This window comes from Dromaius novaehollandiae, chromosome 12 (genome assembly GCF_036370855.1).
Source record: "Dromaius novaehollandiae isolate bDroNov1 chromosome 12, bDroNov1.hap1, whole genome shotgun sequence".
Lineage (NCBI taxonomy): Eukaryota > Metazoa > Chordata > Aves > Casuariiformes > Dromaiidae > Dromaius > Dromaius novaehollandiae.
Window position 1 is genome coordinate 863,260 of NC_088109.1, and position 19,205 is coordinate 882,464.

At 39.9% G+C, this 19,205-nt stretch overlaps 1 protein-coding gene across 2 annotated transcripts in view; it reads left to right on the forward strand.

The window, feature by feature from the left end:
• The window catches only part of USP4 (ubiquitin specific peptidase 4), a 49,426-nt gene that overhangs the window by 20,081 nt on the left and 10,140 nt on the right, over positions 1-19,205 (forward strand). The window contains exons 7-13 of one of the 2 annotated variants that reach the window (XM_064518579.1): positions 21-164; positions 804-921; positions 2,906-3,079; positions 4,958-5,116; positions 6,517-6,741; positions 8,841-8,924; positions 9,644-9,738. In XM_064518579.1, coding sequence (XP_064374649.1) covers positions 21-164; positions 804-921; positions 2,906-3,079; positions 4,958-5,116; positions 6,517-6,741; positions 8,841-8,924; positions 9,644-9,738 — 999 coding nt within the window. The remainder of the gene's footprint in view (positions 1-20; positions 165-803; positions 922-2,905; positions 3,080-4,957; positions 5,117-6,516; positions 6,742-8,840; positions 8,925-9,643; positions 9,739-19,205) is intronic. The other variant, XM_064518580.1, reaches the window with a different exon arrangement.

Genomic DNA, 19,205 nt, shown 5'->3' on the forward strand with positions numbered 1-19,205 from the left:
TGCTTTTTCCTTTCTCCCAGATCAAGTACTGCAACTAGCAGAAACTTTACTACCTCTTCAAAATCATCAGCAAGTTCTTATTCCTCAGTGTCTGCCACTTCTGTCATTACTAATGGTGATAGCAGTAACTCCTATGGACTGAACAGCTCCCACCTGGGCAGGGGGTAAGAGCAGGAACGTTTCTTTGTTTTCCTCGTCCTTCCTGTGAATACTTCTATGCATCCTTGCCTGAGTAGAAAAGGAGTAAAATACTGCTTCTGCTACCCTTGCATATGTGTTACCAAACTTGTTTTGGAAGCAACCTTATTCTGCTCTTCCCTCCTCACTTGGAAATGCATGTTCCAGAGCTTACTAACTATTAGGGCATTGCCTGATTTCTTTTTTTTTTTTTTTTTGAGGGGGTTGGGGGTAAGAGAGAAAGGATTATATTCCTGTCTCTGTCCGTGTTAGCTGCCTTACCAGGTAGAGACAGTAATTCTCTCATCGGTTCTTACAAAATACAGTACAGATATTTACAGTAGACTACTGCAGTAGTATAGTGTGCTGTGTACTTGTAGATACAGGAAATTAGTGTGTTAGGAGGCATAAATTAAAAACAGACTGCGTAGAGGTTAACATTGCCAAAGTTAGCGCATATCCTTCACACTCCTGGTATCCAATTTTAGCCAGTATGGTGGAGCAGAAACATGCAAGCTGGTGCATTTCATTAAACAGTTTTTTTGACTAGTATTTGATGCTGCTCTTAAACATTACTGACACTGCGTAAACTTACTGTGGAGTACATTGTGTTGTCTTTCTTCCAGAGGTTCTGGCTTTTCCTATAACTCTTACAACTGCAGGGACTCTGCTTCCCTGTCACAACCTGGACTTTGTGGACTCAGTAACCTTGGAAATACCTGCTTCATGAATTCTGCATTACAGGTAAAAATTGGAAAGAGCCCTCTTCAGAATTAAATGCAAGAGCAGTTGCACAGAAGACAGAGATTAGTCTGTGAAAAGAAAGTGGTTTTTAACATAGCTCAATGAAGAGATTGATATGGGAATGGAAAAAAAAAGCAGATCATGTTTAGTCTGGCTTAAGTACTGCATATTAATAATATAGAGCATCGTAGGGTATGAGGGACTGTATCTGAAATACATGGATTCTGAAAAGGTCATGGGGGAAGTCATAGTAAACAGGTACTTAACTAATATAGGATCCTAATGCTGTGCTCTGGGAAAAACAGGGTGACATAAGGGAGGACTTAACCTGTGTGTATAGCATAAGTGAGATGAGCAGGCCACTGCACACAGATCTGGGGTCCTTGTTTAAAGACTGTTGAAAAATTAGGAGTGGAGGAGTTTAGCCTGGTTTGGGGGATACATTGTAAATGTTTTACAAAGCTAATAGTGATTAGGTTAAATAAAATATAGCAATCTTCCAGGGTTTTTTGGTTCATTTAAAAAAAACGCAGAGACTTGTTGCAAGAGGTTGTTTGCAAAGGAACTCAAAATGTGAGCTAATTTATTGTTAAGCCAGCTTTGACCTCGGTGTGGCACAAATGGTACAGAATGACTCCAGTCACCTTGGAATAGCTTCAAAAACCTGTTTCTAGAGCACTTCTTAAAAAAGCTATAATGCTTTATGTGCATGGTGTTCAGGATACCACAATAAACCTGGACTGCCTCATCTTTTTTGGTTCAGTATCACTTTATTATCCGTTGTATCATGGTAACCTTAAAACGTATTATGCTGTATTGAATTTCACAGCTGAGAGTCAAAAATACTTTTATTAATTTTGATTATCAAAGTAACTTAATCCAAACACATTTCAGTCTTAATTTTGCACAGAAATTATTCATGTTAAGGACAAATTAGGCTTTCCTATATTTACCATTAGGTTTTAGTTTCCTAGGCTTTTTTCTTTTCAAATGCAAACTTCTTCCTTATTTTTTTTTTTTGCAAATTCCTGAAAACTTGTATGTAGGCAACAATTTCCCAATGAGAGACTATGGTCAAATGGTAGCAGTATGTAAGCACATGAATAGGGAGGTACTACAGCGTTCTGTCATTTCCCTGGAGAAAGAGGCGAAAGAAATTAATGTCTGGGCCTTGAAACTGGAAGTGTCTGATGGGATAAAGTTCATAAAGTACACATCAAGTGGGTTAAAGTGAAATAGGCTAAGCAAGGCAGGGCTAGATTTTTCCTGACTTTTTCCAGATGCCATTTATAACCTTTCTGAAAGATCTGCTGTAGCTGCACATATGGGTCCAGCACTGTGCAGCTAATTGCTACAGGTCCTGAAGCTTCAGGCCTTTAGAAAGAGCCTGGATTTATTTATTTATTTTTATTTACTTTTTTTTTTTTTTGAGTTCCCTTTTTTTGATTTTTCCCTTAAGCTCTGCCTAATATCTGATAGGGATTGCTGTGGGAAATTGAGCTAAAAAAAAAAAACAGGCTGTAATCAAAGGTCTTTTTTTGTTTGTTTATTGAAGTGTACTTTTGCCTAAGCAAGGAAAATAGCATCTATTGATGTATGTTAATGCAAGTAGGGACAATATTAAAAATGGGATAAGATGCCACACAGGAAAGACTTGCTGGTTTTCCTACCAGCATAGGTAGCATCCAAAGAATTGTTTTATAATAGGAATTTGAATGTTGTGGTCTCCTGTGTTTTTGTTCTTTTTTCTGTTTTGTTGTGTTGTTTTAAGATAACCATATTCTGAATTGCATTTGTTGCCCAGACCCCAAATAGATTTTATTTTTTTTTACGTAAACTATATAACTGTATATTCAAATTCTGTCCCACTAGATTTGTTAATAATTTACTGTATGCTCTGATGTGGAAGTTGGGTTTGTTATTTCACTGTCACGCAGATTTATGATCCTGTGCAGTAAATTCAGTTCCCTTAATGCTCTTTCAGTGTCTAAGCAATACCCCACCTCTGACCGACTATTTCCTGGAAGATAGATATGAAGCTGAAATAAATCAGGACAATCCTCTGGGGATGAGAGGAGAAATTGCAGAAGCCTACGCAGAGCTCATTAAACAGATTTGGTCTGGGAGACAGTCTCATGTGGCCCCACGTATTTTTAAAGTAAGTACTCCATGTTCTAGTAGCATAGTTTTGTGACAGGAAAAATAAAACAATTAAAGCTATTATGTCTTTTAACAGACTTTGGTGTTATGAAAGCAGTGATAACAAATTGCTTCAGTGTTGTGTCATGTTTTAAGTAAATGATTTTCAGAGTACAGGGAGGAGTTTAGAACACATGACTGAATAGTATCCTACCCCAGAATTCATTACTGTTCCTAAACACTACGTGCCTTATTTAGTATATGACCTTCTAGCCTCTTATATGCATCTGTACCTGAGGACTCTTGGCAGATGGATCAAAATGATCTTTGCTATGAAACTAGGCAAGGTCAGATGAATTGTCACTTGCAAACTTTAATCAGTGAGAAAAGGTGTGCAAGCTATAAATTAAAATGGAATTGTAAGGTGGAGAGGAAAGTGCATCTCTTATCACGTTATTTATTGATTTCATGCTCTCTGTACTTCAATGTAAAGAGCTGCTTTTATCTAGAATGCTGGGATGTAGCAGTTGTAGTCAAACCCCTAGAAGAACTTTATTATATTTAAAAGAAAAAACAAGGTTAAAGATGCTACAGAGCAGAAGATCATAACTAACACATCCAAGGAACATTAAAACTTTGTTTCTGTAGTACAATCTCAGTAAAATGAGGAGGAAAACTTCTCAAATATATGAAATAAGCAATGAGCATCCTGCAGCTGCTGCTAAGGCTTTGCATGATGTGGTCTTGAAGTTAAGAGTAGGTGCTTCTCAGACCACTGGAGCAAAAGTCTTGTGGGCTGCAGAAGTCTGTTCTCCAGGGTTGTAGGTAGTTCTGCAGCAACAAGATGTTTCTTAACTTCTGTGACTTGGGGTTGGTGACACATCATGCATCGCTGGTTAAATTGTTCTGTAAATTTCTGTTCAGAGGGAAGTATGTGGAATCAGTAGTGGATGTCAGTAAAAGTGTCATAATATGGGATGTTCTTTAAGACTGGAATAAGCGTAACTTCTCATTTCTTAGGACAGTACTGCTTGCCTTGTTTTTCTAACAATCATTGCTGATTAGTGACAGTGTTACCTTTCTCTAATGAAACAGCCTTCCAGTTTGGGCTCACTTGCAGTCCTCTTCCTGAGTGGTTAAAATGTACAAAGCATAGCTTCAGAAGCCTGTTGGACTCTTCATGTTAGTGGAAAAATTAGTGATGGGATCACTTGGCTTGACAGGTCCCTTCAATTAATTGTTGATTTTCCTGTGGGATCCTTTCTATTACTTTTCAGAAGCAGGAGTATTTCAAATGGCCCTGTTGCGAGATGGCACTCATTACATGAAATAATGTAAGCTGTATTGGGGTGTGCTGTTGCTATCACAACTCAGACAAGTGTTACACTTCTTCGGTTCACATTTCTGTTTTTAGAATAGCTCAAGGCTACTGAAACTGGGTTTTCAATCTTAGTTTTAATCCCATTGCAGAAGATACTTATGAACTAACACAAGCGTTTTCAGTCTCGCAGCCCACCTACTCCAAGATTCTGTCTTTTAGCAAGTCTGCACTGTGGTAACTGCAGGCTTCTGGAAGAGCAAAGCTAAAAGTACAAAATGCATCAGTTTGGTAGGTTTTTGTGTGTTGGTTGTTTTCAGGTACCTAAACTAATATTTGTAATTTGGATTCTGAGCATCACAGCACTAAATGCATTCTTCCCTCTCAACACTTGGAAAAGATGAAAAATATATGGGAGAACCCTTACTGTGTCAGTGGCCACGTCAGTGGGTCCACTACTAATGTACAGTAACATAGTGTTGATCTCTGCAAAAGCCAGGATATGACTGTTTTCTTTATTCCGTTGTCTTTTACACATAACTAATAGCTACCTCCTCTAACTCTTGCATCATGTTTTAGACACAGGTTGGCCGTTTTGCTCCTCAGTTTTCAGGATATCAGCAGCAAGATTCCCAGGAGCTCTTGGCTTTTCTTCTAGATGGCTTACATGAAGATTTGAATAGAGTGAAGAAGAAGCCCTACTTGGAGCTGAAGGATGCCAATGGCAGACCTGATTTGGTATGGTGCTCTTTATTTGAGGGTGGTGCAGCCACTGCTTCTGAGAGAATATAGTTGAGTTTTGTTGACACTTCCTGCCCTATTTGCTCGTCACAGGCCACACAAACATCCTCCCTGCAAGACAGTGCACCTGGGAGGGGAGAACACAGTCACGCTTTGTGGCCTATCTCGTTCTTCATGACAGCTTGCAACATACAGCTGTTGCAGGATGCATTAGAGCAGAGCATCTCTCTTGTACTGGCATGCAGGAAGATGTGCTTATGATACAAGTTGAGAGAACTAATAGAGTGCTACATTGGAAAGAAGGGAAGTTGATCTTGTGACATAATTAAACAGTTTTGATATACTGACAAGTCCAGAGTAAATATATTGGGGAGGGGGGGGAAGATTTAGGAGCCTCTAAAAGTCAAATGCAGTAATTGTTTTGAGCTATGTATAACTAGTTGTTTTTCCTCGTGACTGGTAATAACTTTGTGGTTTGGTCTTTTCATGCATGATACAATACATGTGACAACAGCAGAAGTAGTGTATTAATCTTTTTTCTGAGAAACTGCTGAGCATTGTGGGATGGAGAGGATCTTTGCCCAGCATGTCTTCATTTTATTCAGATACTTCCCTTTCCCATTAATGTAAGAGATGCACACATTTCTGCCCTGCATCCATATCACTGTTGGAGCTAATAACTCTGTTCTTATCTTAACATCCTTGTTAATGACACTACCATTGTAGTGTGTGCTGTTTGTACATATGGCATTTGCATATTTATTTATAAATATATGTGTGTATGTGTGGTATTGTACTGTAAGCTAAAAACATCATACTAATTAGAGCTTCTAAGCACATTAAATAGACAGATACTAGTTTGTAGATGTTCTTAGGTGAGTATAAGGCATCTAAAATCGTATTACGGAAGTCCTCAGGGGCTTGGAATTGGCTCCTTTTATACTCTGTCTCTGGGACGTGGACCATACAGTTGCAAGAGGAAAAACTCTATTTTTCTCAGAAGCTGTAAATGCAGTTGTTTTCTGAAAGCAGGCAACAGAAGTCCGTTCCTCCTAGAAGAGAACGGAGCACATCTTCTTAGCAGCCTTCCACTCCAAAGGACAGCGCACAAGCCTGTCACTGTCCGCTCCACTGTATTCGTGTTTCTTACACTGCTTGTACCAAGGCATATTTGACCAAGTGATTTTGCTAAAATTCATCTAATATGTCTGACTTGATACAGAGCCTTGGTTTCACCAAGAACTCCATTTGTCTTAGGCTGGACACACTGTGGTGGACCCCTTCTCTGTGAAATTTCTCTGTGTCTCGCAGTATCAACTTTGAGTTTTCTGTGGTCCCTGTTCTTACCGTGCTACTGAAGTTTGTGAGAACTTTTTTTTTTTCTTTCTTTTTTATAGGTGGTGGCAAAAGAGGCCTGGGAGAATCATAGACTGAGAAATGACTCTATCATTGTGGATATTTTTCATGGCCTTTTCAAATCTACTCTTGTTTGTCCCAAATGCTCTAAAATTTCTGTGACCTTTGACCCCTTCTGTTATTTAACTCTTCCATTGCCCTTGAGAAGAGATCGTCTCATGGAAGTTACTCTAGTGTATGCAAATCCACAGCACAGACCTGTCCAGGTGAGGCATGCCTAGAACATGAATCTCAAAGTCCTCTGAGGCTCTTTCTCTTAGGTCTGTTTTAAGGTTGAGAGTTTTCCAGTCATCTAAATAGCATTGATGTCTGGTTTGGGGGGGAAGAGGGGAGTATTTTTAATGTAAAAACTTGGAATTGGGCATATAAAATCAAGTGGCTTTGAAAAATCTCAGTCCATGAGACTAGGATCATGGGTGAACTGAAGGTGACTTATCTGTTTCCATGATGAGCTTTCTTGTATGACATAATGACATACTGCTCCATGAAAGCAGTAATGTGTTTGCATAGTCATTGTTTACTTCTGATGCCTTGGAAAATGTCAAGGTGAAACTTCTTGGAATGGGTAGGACCTTTCAGCCTCAAAAAGAACTGATAAAACAGAGAATCTCTTTTGCAAAATCTAAAAAATGACTTGATGACTTCTAAAGCCAGCTCACTGCCAAGGTAGACTTTGTTGGTTTGGGTTTTTTTCCAAATGGGCCTGTGGTTAGGCAGATGCTTACTTAAAATAGCCTTGCGCTTGCCACATGCGTTAAGAAAAACACAAGATCGGGGAGGCCCAAGCTAATGACTAGATCCCCTAATGGCAGATGAGCATTTACCAAAGCAAAAGCAAAGTGGTTTTGGAGGAATTAATTGGGAATACTTGCATGTGCTGTGCATTAAATGAAATTCCTTGCAAAAAAACTATTGCAGATAACCTAAAAGGAGGAATGAACATTTATTGTGAATTTAGTGTATAACTGTGAAATCAAGAATATCTGCATTAGTTCTTGTCACCCATACTTAAAAAAGGGATAAGATGGAAAAGGGATTCATTGAGAAAACGAGCAGGATTTACCAATAGTATAGAGACTAAAAGGATATCTTCTTCTGAAGATTAAGAGAACTTGTAGTAACCGGAGCTCTTCTATATGAGTTGGCTGCATGCATGCTCTGTGTTGCACCCTCAGTCCCCTTAAAATCAGTTCTTTGCATTTTGTGATCTCCAGATTGAGAAGGAGCCAGAGGCATGCGCTACCTTCCACCTCTGGTATGTAACACAAGGAGGAATTGTCTCCCTTATGGATTGTGCTAAGAGAAATGAGCTCAAATTTTGTGATGGCCATGGTGCGATATGCAGATGGATAGTAAAACTGGAAAGATCCCAGTGAATACTGATAAATAACTCCTTCTTGGTCAAGGGAAATGTGTGGTTTCCACATAATTTCTCTGAGTATGTGCCAGTCCACAACTACTACAGTGCCTTTGAATCCTTCTTTAAAACATACGGTACCAGTTCCTCAATGAAAAAAGGATCCTAGGTTAAATCAGACTGTAGCTACTTGCATTCTGGTTCCCATTTTTGCAGCCATGCACACTCTTGCTTGCAGAAACATCTCAGCCATGTTAAAAGCTCACAAATCTGTCTTCAGAAAAGTATGCAGTGTATTGGGAGGGAGGAATGGGTGGACTATCAGATGTTCAGCATCTGAGGTAGAGCACTCCCACTGACTTCACAGATCTTTCTGCTTTAGAGAGTGAAAATGTTCTTGGTTGTGCCCTTTTGCTTTTTGTTGTTTAATGTAATACATTGCGAGTCATATTTTGGATGAGCTCTTTGGAGTTTTTTCAGTACTGAGGGTGTGTCCAGAACAGAACTCTCTGGCTACACTTCCAGTCATATGCAGGTATGCAGAAGGATCTGTCCTGGTTTGCGGTCCACAAACATTTTCCTTCCTGCCTGTCATGACTTTCAACTTGGGTTCCAGAGTTACTGGAAGAGAATGGTTCTAGCACTTTTTTAAAACATAAGACTGTAGGTTTATGTACTGAGCAGACTTTCTTTTTGCTCTCTCCTTTCTTTTCGCTCTCTCCTTTTCTCTTTCCCTGATCAAAACAGGAGTCCAGCTTTTTAGGGCTCTCTCCTTCCTTCCTATAGCCTCTTCTTTAAAGTAGAACCAAAATCCAGAGGGCAATGAAGTGTGGCTATGAACTTGACTTCTGTAGCATGCCTATAAATTCGGGGCTTCCATTTGCTCATTTTCTGCCTAACTAGGGTTCATTTTGTCTGCTGTAAGCATGATTTTATTTTTGTTTCTAGTACCGGGTCGTGGTGCCAATGATGGGGGCCATCTCAGACCTGTGTGAATCACTCTCCAAACTATCTGGGGTTCCTGCAGAAAATGTAAGGTTAAATGCAACATAGTAACTGTGATAAATATATGTTATTTGTGAAGCATTTTGGTTTGGCTTTTAGGTGGGTGAAAAGCAGAAAGTAATGGAATAGAGACAAAACCATGAGTTTAAGTGCTGCTCTTTGTAAAATGAAAAGTTGTGTGAAACACTCTGTGTTCATTTTGACACTTCTATTGGAACAAGAAGGTTTAAGAGAAGGGGCAGAAGCTCAGCTCCCTGACATTAAGTGTAATTTCTTAGTAATGAGAGACGCTCAAAGTCTGTTTTGGGCCTACCTCTTTGTGGGACATCCTTTAACAACAGAAGGGTTGGGTGAGCTTTGGGGTGTTTTTAGGGTGACAGTGTAGCACTCCTGTTTTGGTCTCATTCAATTGTAAATGTGAATGATCTGTGCCTGAAATCTTAGTCTGTTGCCACCCCGATGCTGGAATCAGTGCTGTTTCCATCAGGCTGACTTGCAAGTATTGGGAACTTCGTCTGCACAGTACCTCTGTAAAATCAGCCTGTTGTTAGCCTTGTTTTTTGATCGATCTCAATGAATATAGCTGATATTGGTTGCTGTTACAGAGAACTTTGTTGCTCTGTTAGGTGTGCTGAAAATTCTGCAGAAGAAGGAATAAGAATAAACTGTTTGAATTTAAAGTTAGTTTGCCAAAGCTACTGAAACTCTTACTATAATCTCTTTGCAAATATCATTTGCTGTTCTAGATGGTGGTGACAGACGTGTATAATCATCGATTCCACAAAATCTTCCAAATGGATGAAGGTTTAAATCATATCATGCCAAAAGACGACATTTTTGTGTGAGTAAAGTGGGAAGATGCCATGATGTGAAGAATGCTACAGAATGCTTGCTTTGGTTTCAATGTATAAAACTTGAGTCTTTTTTTCCTCAAAATCTAAGCCTTCCTGTAGATCCTTTCCAATGCAGCTCCTATTCTTGTCCCTTATGCCTCTAACTAGACTCTAGTTTGGAAGTCCAGAGGTGCTTTACGTATGTGTGTCCCAGTAATAATGCAGCACCTCTCCTAGCAGCAGATCAGCATGTGCAATATTTGGTAGGTGTTTTCCTAACAAAAAGGAAGTCACGGCCCCTGGTGATATGAACTTGGGCTTTTTGTTGTGTATTCTCAAATATGCTTGCAGGAAGTTATTAGCTGAAGGTTGTAATCTGTATCTGGGTTGCAGTTGCACTTTCCCTGGTGTTTTTAGACAAGTTCAGACTGACTTTTCTTATGCTGCAAATAAGCCAGAAGCCTTGGAGCTGGTTATTAGCGTAACATGAAGTCTAAGCTGTTACACTCTGCCTCTCATAACATCCAACCTGGTTGGTATAGCACCGAGCTAACTGTGACTGTGTGATTTTTTTTTTGTTGGGCTTTTGAGTAGTGCTTCTGCTGTTTGCATCTAATTGTAAAAGACTGAGTAGACCTGCCTCAGTGGTTCCTAGAGACTTTAAGCTAAGGATTTGCTTGTGCTTGATGTACGAGATGACTCGGGTCATCTGCGAAATCTGGAGGAAAACCAAAGTATTGTTCCTCTATTGCAGCTGAAAAGCTGAAGTACTGCACAGGAAGTAACGCTGACTTTTGGGATTAGCAATTGAACCTGGAACTTGGGAGGTCAAATCCAGACCTTCAGAAGTCCAGTCTTTCTCTTTTTCTGTTAGACTGCTCCAGTGTCAGTATGTTGTTTCCATAGAATGTGGCCAGGTAGGATGCTTTGGAAAGGCATTTGGCTTCTGTGAAGACCATTTTGTCAGAGTATTTTAAAGTCACTGTAAGCAAGTCTCTCTTCAAAGCTAGTAAATGTAGAGAAGAAAGAAACATGGCATTCAGATGACTTTTCCTTAAATGCAGCTTGCAAACATGGCACATGCTCCCAGCTCCCCCTTTCACAGCAGAGGATTCTTCCTGTAACTTCTATGAACACAGTAATTACAACAGAAACATTTTCCTGCAGATAGAACCTTTCCATGGAAAACTCTGAACAGCTATGTCTGGAGTAGCTCTGCTCCTGGAGGGGAAAAAAAAGCCTTAGCTGAGCTGTAGCTCCATGTATATATTTTTTCGTTGCAGTCACCACTTCCTTTTCTGTGCTTGGCCAACTGTAAATGAAGTGGTGATGTGAATCATATCACTGGACTGGTCTGGGTTAAAAATAACCCTACAAGAAAGAGGAGAGGTAGCAGGAAGAAATCTCGCTAATCCAATTTTTCCACGTAAGCCCCTCTAAGATGATATGAGCACTGTAGGGACAAGAGCAAGCAGCCAGGCCCTGGGGCTGCAGTCAGGGGGACGTTGTGCGTAGCAGCTCCTTTGTTGGTGGTGATGCCAAGAAAATGCTTTGCAAAGCTGTATTTTCATATTCTAACCTAAACAACACTCTTAAATTGAGAAGAGAGTCTTGTCTCAAAAACATGACAGAGAAACACTTGTTCATAAAGAGCAAAGCTCTTTAATGGCAGATGCATAATTACTTTTATCACAGCCAGTCTGGCTTTTGAACCATTTCAGGAGTGGTATTAGTAATGTGAGGGTTCTTAATAGATGAAAACAGTGGAATTTAAGGACTCGTGTTTGCTGAGATTGGTGTGAAAGGAGAGATTGACCATACATCGATTTTGTGTTGAGATCATTAGAAGGGGAAAAAAAATGTGACCAGAACGGGTCTTTAACTCATTTCTGAAGTGCGGTTTGAATAATTCCTTGGTTCTTTCTACCCTTTTGCTGTTTCTTGCTTGGAGAGTCTGAGCTGAGTGGGCTGTGAGAGCGTAGCGGTACTAGCAGAAATTTTGAACCTTCTTTGAAAAATTAGAAGACTCAGCTGAAATTAAGAATAGCTATCTTAATTTGTTATTAATTGCCTTCAGCGTGTTCTTACTGTTGTCAGTTTGAAAATGTGCAATCTTTTTAAGGAATGCTCTGTGTATTTCTAGTATCTTTTTCTGTGATAAGAAATACTGCTTTTCTTTTAGTTTTCCTTTGCAGTATGTGTTTTTAACTTTTCCTCTTTTAGGAATCTCTGGAGGTCTATGTAAATTAAAACTCTGCATCAAGTTGAAACTGTCTTATACAAGTTTTTCTAGCTTTCCAAATCTTAAACTGTAAGACTATAAGAATTATCCGAGTTGCTTTTCAGAGGGATAATTTTGTCTGTTTGGACTTGGTACCTCAGTGCTAAAACACTACCACACACATAACAAAGTAATATCAATATTTTTATATTGGTATTTGTTATACTAGTATATTTATTATACTATTATATTGTACTCCAAGGGAGTCCCACCTCTGGTGGTAGCAGATGTTACACTGGCCCTTGTACATTTTAGTCACTGGGATTTTCCTTGAGTAGTCTGCTTGCTTTTCTTAATCAGAAGTAGATGCAGCTCTAACTTGCACCTTCCACAGCTACTCTGTCTCCAGGGCCTGGACTCAGGCACTGAAATACACATTTATTTTGCAGGCCTCTTCTCCAAAACAGGGCAGTGGGGAGCAGCTCTGTCCTCTCCCCTTGTGTTCCTTGTTTAAGTTGTTCCATCCAACCTACCTGGTTTAACTTTCATTCCTCAAATTTCCTGTTTATTATGTTTTAAGCATGAAAACACAGCTTGTGCCCCTATCTTACGTGCTAGATGAGTAACCTAAAGCTTTCAGTCTTGCATCTGAGTTGTGTTGATATAACTCTGGAGCTGGAAAATAAACTGGATCAAGATGTAGATCAGCATTAAAATAATCATTTTTCTTGTCTGGGATGGTGGCTCAGAAATGGGGGCAGGGGCTGCTTGAAAGGCATTTCTGAAAAAAAGTGCTCCTCAAGATGTGGTGTGAGTGTTACCTTTCTAGCAGAAGTTATTAACAGCAATTGTAACATACCATATTGGGGCTTCCTGCCCTTTGGAAGACCCTGTGTGATGTGTTGCCAGAGAAGGTGGCAACCTTGTAAGGTGCTTAGATTACCCATGTGCTGCTGCTAACTTCAGGGGTTTATGATATCCCAACAACTTAATTTACCTTGTAAGGTTGCATGCAAATAATCTTGCCACTTATTAAACAAGGAAATCAAAAATATTTCCAAATATCTGTCTTTAAGCCACTTCTGCATTTAAAGAGCAAACTTGCTTCCACCTGAAGCTAGAAGTCTGTAGTTGACATCATGTTTAGTCAAGCAATACTTCATTTCCCTGAAGTCACTGAAGACGATCCAAGTGCCTACTGAAAAGTCTTTTTGTTCTTTGGGTTTAAATAAAGGCTCGTCCTTTGGAGAAGTGAGGGAAAAGGCTCAGATCTTTGGAGCATAGCTCTGTATGCCTGTATGTATTCTACAATGTTTAGCTTGAGAGAGAGCTTCTCTTCCAGACTGATGTAGTTGAGTGGTGTATCCCTAGTTAAACTGTGGTGTATATAACTTTCTGTTTCTGAAAGAAAACTACGTTTATATTAATAAAGAGCGTAACTGCTGTCTATGAGAAAGTATTCCTGTTTAATGGTTTACGTCTACAGTAGTTTCACCTGAAATTCACAGTTTAAAAACCCCTACTGTTGCACAAATCATGCTAACCTATCAAATATTTCATATCATTGTATTTATAAACTTCTAAAAAGGACTTTCTAGAGTGTTTGGTTGAGCTGAGAAGATAGGAATTGATTCAAGGAAGAAACTCGCTGGAAGCTGTTTGTCTACCATGTTTTGAAAATTTTTTTCCCCAAAATTTCATTGGGTCATCTAATTGCTTCATGCAGTGAGACTAAAATGTATCAGTTTCTCTATCTGCGTAATGGAAAAGACAAATTTGTAATATTACTTTTATCTGTGTTATAAATCAAATAGGAAATTTACACCCTTTTGGGATATTGTGCCTGTAGGGCAGCAGACCTCAGCAAGAGGTACATCAGCTATTGGTTGGAAAAGTGACCGGGAGGAAGATATCTGCTATTCGTGGTGTCTTTTGCGGGGTATGTTCTTGGGTACCGAGTGTTAACCTAGAAGTAGTTCTAGAAGTGCTTAAAGTTGATGCATGAAATGCAACTCGTGATATGACTGAAGACCATTAGCTCACTGTTTATGTTAAATAAGAAATGTCTTATCAATTTAAAATCCTGTATTTAAATTAACACGAGATGTCTAAAGATATTCATTGTCTAAATTACTCAGCAGGACTCTTCCCTAATTCATGTTTTGCTAAGCTCTGCAACTTCTAGCCCCTCTTGTATACTAACCACTGTTACTACTTTACAGCAGTGTCCAGTGGCAGACCTCCTGGTTTTCAAATTGTAATGCCTATATCTCATTACTGTATTTTGAAGTAATCGAAGTTAGATTGAAAGTGCTTGTTTAACTGGCTAGAAAACAAAGCACAAATCAGTGAGCAATTCAAAATATATTTTAATCAGTATAACATATTCAGAAATGGGTTTCTCGAGTGTATTTTTGCAAAACTTATATTTAAAAATTGCAAGCAGTTCAACTGGTCGTCTTGATTTTTTGTTTGTTTGTTTGTTTTTCATCCCCCCCCCCCCCCCCCCCCGAAGATTTACACTGCTGGGTCTTCGACTTTGGGTGCCTTCACGGGTCCCTTTGTTCTTCCTTGAACTCCGCACAAGGAAAGCTGTGAGAGAAGCTGCAGTAAAGAGCCTCGGTTCTCACGCCAGAGTTTAGATTGTCTTTTTGATTGCATAATAGTTTCCTCATCCCAAAAGCACTCCTCCCTTCACTGGCAGAACCGAAACAAGGTTGCGTTAATAATCATCCCTGGCTATTGCTAGTGTCCGAGAAGGCAAAGAGCAAGCGTGTAGCAGCTGGGTGAGCTTCAAGGCCCTGAGGCTCTTGATTTCTTGGGCTAGTGCTATCAGAGTGGGTATGTCTTGCTCCTTGCTCTGCTTCTCCCCCTCAACAGTGGATTCCCCTCAGAGTCAGGTGGATCTTCAGTGTGTGGTTTTTGCTGGGTTTCCTCTGTTCTCAATGGGGTTGATTAAGAGCTGGAGCATGGCTGGGAGATGAGCAGTGGGGCAGGCTGACCCCCTTTCTGAACTGGAGACTGATTTGATCAAATTGCTTTTTTACAAATACTTTTCTTGGCCTTGAAACTGAGGATGTCACCTACAAGTTGGGTGATTGTCTTCTGCAACTGAAATCAGTTGTCAAAATGTCTCTGAAGTTTCAGAGCCTTTTGATGACTTAACCGGGCAGCTTGTCTTTTATACCCCTCTCAGCCTTGCCTTAAAGTGGATCAGGACTGAAGAGTTTTAACATAAGTGATCAGTCTTTTACAGTCTTTATCCAGGTTTGTTTTGCTGAAAGCAGTAGCCAGACCTGGGTCTGCGTATGAGAAAAATATCCCTTTTTGTTCAACAGATTTCTGTTTTAAAGTATTTTGCACTTGCTGACCAGCAGCACATCTTGATCGCGAATTCAAGGAGGAATCGAATACTGTAGGTTTGTGCCCCACCAGGGGCATGGTAAAGAAAGGACAGTACTACAACTGGAATTTGCTGTTTTACTTTTGACACCAGTGTCTGTCAATGCTCACGTTTGGATTTAGGCCCCAGCGTTAGCTGGCTGCTGAGCAGAATCTCATTTTCTGCAAAATGCTTTATTCCTAAGTGTTGCTAAACAGGAATTCACACGACACAGAGCAGTAGGAGTAACGTAGCTAGAATGAACTTTATTGTTTTGCTTATAGCTGTTTGAGAAAGGACGGGGTCTGCAGGCATAGACGCTTTAGTTTAGATTGTACTATTGAGACAGTGAATGCTTGGTGTTTCTGAAAAGTGCAGCATAGGAGAAATTTAAAATATTGCGCTTATATATGTATTTTTAAGTGATTTCAGCAGCTTGAAAAGCGATATTTTTCTGTTTTCGATGTAGAGATATCAGGAAATTTATGCTAGCCTTCTTTTCAGGGCATCTGGAACAGAGACACAGGTTATGAGTTATCCTAATAAAGTGGTGGGAGATCCTGAATCTGTGGGTGAGAAGGGTGAAATCCCCTTGGTCTTGGTTTGGAATTTAAGCTAAATGGACAATAATAAATAAATTTTTGCACTGGATCGTAAGATATGTTTTCCGCTTCAGCAGATCTCTTTCTGGCTTACTGATTCTTATGGTATTACCTGATGTGCTCTCTGCTAGTTAAGCCTCTAAAAGAGGACAAAAATGTGAATGTTTATTACGCTTCTTGGTTTTTAACTGATTTAATTCCCATATGCATCCCAAAGTGAACCTAACTGATTTTTCACAACAGAACAAAAATATGCACTTTTTTTTTCCAGGTCACCTGTAATGGGAGGAGAATTTGGGACCGCAGTTTTCCAAGCCCTTTCTTTCATAGGGCTTTTCCCTCATGATAGGCTTGGAAATATAGTGTAGTACTGATGTGAGATTTGTAAATAATTAACATCAGGGAAGAGGCAGTAAAATACTGAAATAAAGGGCTCTGATATAAGACTTGCAGTAAGGTTGCTGGCATGACATATAGGGGCAGTGCAGCCAAGGAGCAGTGGGAAGAGCCCTCTTCTCACAGCGTTGTAAATTTTTCTCTAGAGGCATGTTGTTCCTGTGGAAGGACAGGGAAATAAATCTGTGGCATACGATCAGAAAGTCACTTACATAAAGGTGGTCTGCAAATCAATTTGACAAAATGACTTCAGTGTTTGTGCTGAATGCTCTCATTCTCCAGGCTAAGCAGAGACTGGCATTCAGCACATAACCGAAAGCTTACTATTTCTTTTCCTTAGGTTCCATGAAGTCCAGCCCCACTAGGACTTCGGCTCCCGCTCCAATGCAACACCCCAGCATGCACCATGCTGGTGATATCACATCACCCAGGGATCCTGCTGGAGCTTGGAGCCGGCCTACAAGGGGTCAGGTAAGTAGCATTTGTGAAAACAAACTCTGCTGCCCAGTACTGCAAGGGTATCTTTTTTTTAATTATTTCTTCTTAGTTCTTAAGGCCTAAGAAGAAAAGCATCTTGATTATATACTGATACCCCTGTTTTCTTAGCCTGGCTAATGGGGGCATGTTATATTACATGTGTTGCTCACGTTGATGAAAATTTGACAAATTGATTTGCAGGTCACCTTTAACTTAGACGTGTACATTTGAATAAAATATTTAGTTTGCCATATGACCAAGTTTTCTACTTGCTTTTACAACATGCTGTGCTTTGTGGTTAGAAGAGTTTATGGTGTTGGACACCATGACTGGCTGCAGAAATAGCAGGTTTGATAATGTGACAGAGGCTACAAGAATTACTGCGCTGTGTCGGATAGGTCAGCAAACTAGCTAGTGCAGTAGTTTTATGTGAAATGTTTGAGATGTGTGACCTCCTGTAGTAGGCTGATCTGGGAAGCTTGTCCTCACTTCTCCAAATTGGGATTTACTTATTCGAAATGAGGGTTTGTATCCCTTTCAGAATGAATTTGTCCTTCTTAACCTTCAGAAAAAGACTTGCTTTTTGAAACCCCTTACCCTTTTTAACTTTCCTCTGTTCTAGGACTCTCACAAAACACTGTGACAGATTTCTATAGGGCAAAGTGCTCATTGTCTGAAGAAAGTACTTTGTGTTACATTTTCAGTTTCCTAGTTTACTTGGTTGTGTGTTTATTGTGGTAGTATGACAGTAAGGAGTATGGCCATTTCCTTGAAGAAAGGTGACTGTGCAGCACTCTTGCCCAGTTTTTTCCAGGCCTCCGTTCATTCTTATTGCAAAGTTTTGAATCTACTATAACTCGATGGTTGCATTTCTGAGTTAGTGTGTAGTAGTAATCTTGTTCAGATGCATCTGTGTTGCTAGCTTCTACGATAGTTTTTTTTTTCCCCCCACCGTTTTCTGTTGTCTTACAGAATATACTTGTTTTCTTGAGCATTGCTGCATACTGACCTGTAACCTACCTAGTCTTTCCCAGCTTGATTTTCTATTTATGCCCCAGCACTTTGGAGGGAATATTTGAATAACATATAGCGTACATATTAGCTTGGCATTTAGTTCAGAGTATTTTCTGCTTTCAGTGTCCTTTCACCTAGCTCTGCCATGTCTTGCTGTGGTTCTTCTAATAGTGTTCTAGGCATCTTAATTAACTTTTTCCCTTGCAAATTTAACAACTTCATTGCTCACTGCCTCCTTTCTGAATAATGACGACAGACGTGAAGCCTTCATGGTGCTGTTTAGTCAGGATGAAGACTAGTCAAGTCGTACCCTGTTTAATATTGCTTAGCGGTTTTCAGGCTTTTAAAAGTTGACGTGAGTTATAAGGGCAGCTGGCCAACATCTGACAGTGTGCTAGCAGATGAGCTAATGACTCTGAGCAACATGGTTTCAAAAGTCAGTCTGGTGTAGCATCATCTTTATTTTCTGTTATTTTAATAAGTTGTAAGGTACAGAAGTACAGTTTATTGCCCAGTAATTCCTAGTATTAGTTCTACAGGCTTTCTTAAATACAGATCTAGTATTTTATCTTAGATTTTTTTTAGAAGGGCTGTTGCTGAAGAGATTCAGAAAGTGACAAATACTGATTAAGTGTCTGCTTTTAGCACTGCTGTGTAAAAGCTCTTCTGAGAAGTCCAGTCTCTAGCCGGAGTGGGTAGGGGTGCATTTAAGTCATCTTGTTTATGTTCCACTGAGAAGCTTTGGAGGTGCTTTTTTGCAGAATATTGTGGGGTTACAGCATGCTGGTGTACCAAGGTTATTTATGATGGATGACACTTGCATAAGGGTAATACTTTTTCTATCCCATCTGTTCCGTCGCACAGAGAAGGTCTTTATCTGGGACCTGTGTGAGAGTAGAGTATAAATGGGGGCTGCTTTAGCCTCTGCTGTCAGAGCAATGTAGGTGGCACAAGAGGCAGTCACGAGAATGTGGAGGCATGTGTGCATCTTGGGCATGTCACGTACGGTTTGATTTTGCAGAAGTCAAGTCTAAGTGTCTCACAGGACCTGGAGTTAATCAGAGATGATATTCTGTGACTCAGTGTGGTCTTTTATTTGAATTGTACTACGTAAAATAATTCAACTTCTTGTGGTTCTTCTCAGGAACCGTTAGAATGTGCAAACTGAATCCAGTGCTTTTGTCTAGGTGTATAGCATTGGTAGCACAGGAAACCTCAACAGTAGTTTGTATCGGGCTCTTGTATGCTGACTCTGACCTCTAAAGGTCTCGTTGGGTTGGGGTGAGACTTTCTGCAAGGATATTTTGCTTCATGTACTCTACTGACATGGCTGGACTCCATGCAAGCCTCAGGCTGGGATCCTTTTTTTGTTCTAGTAGTATG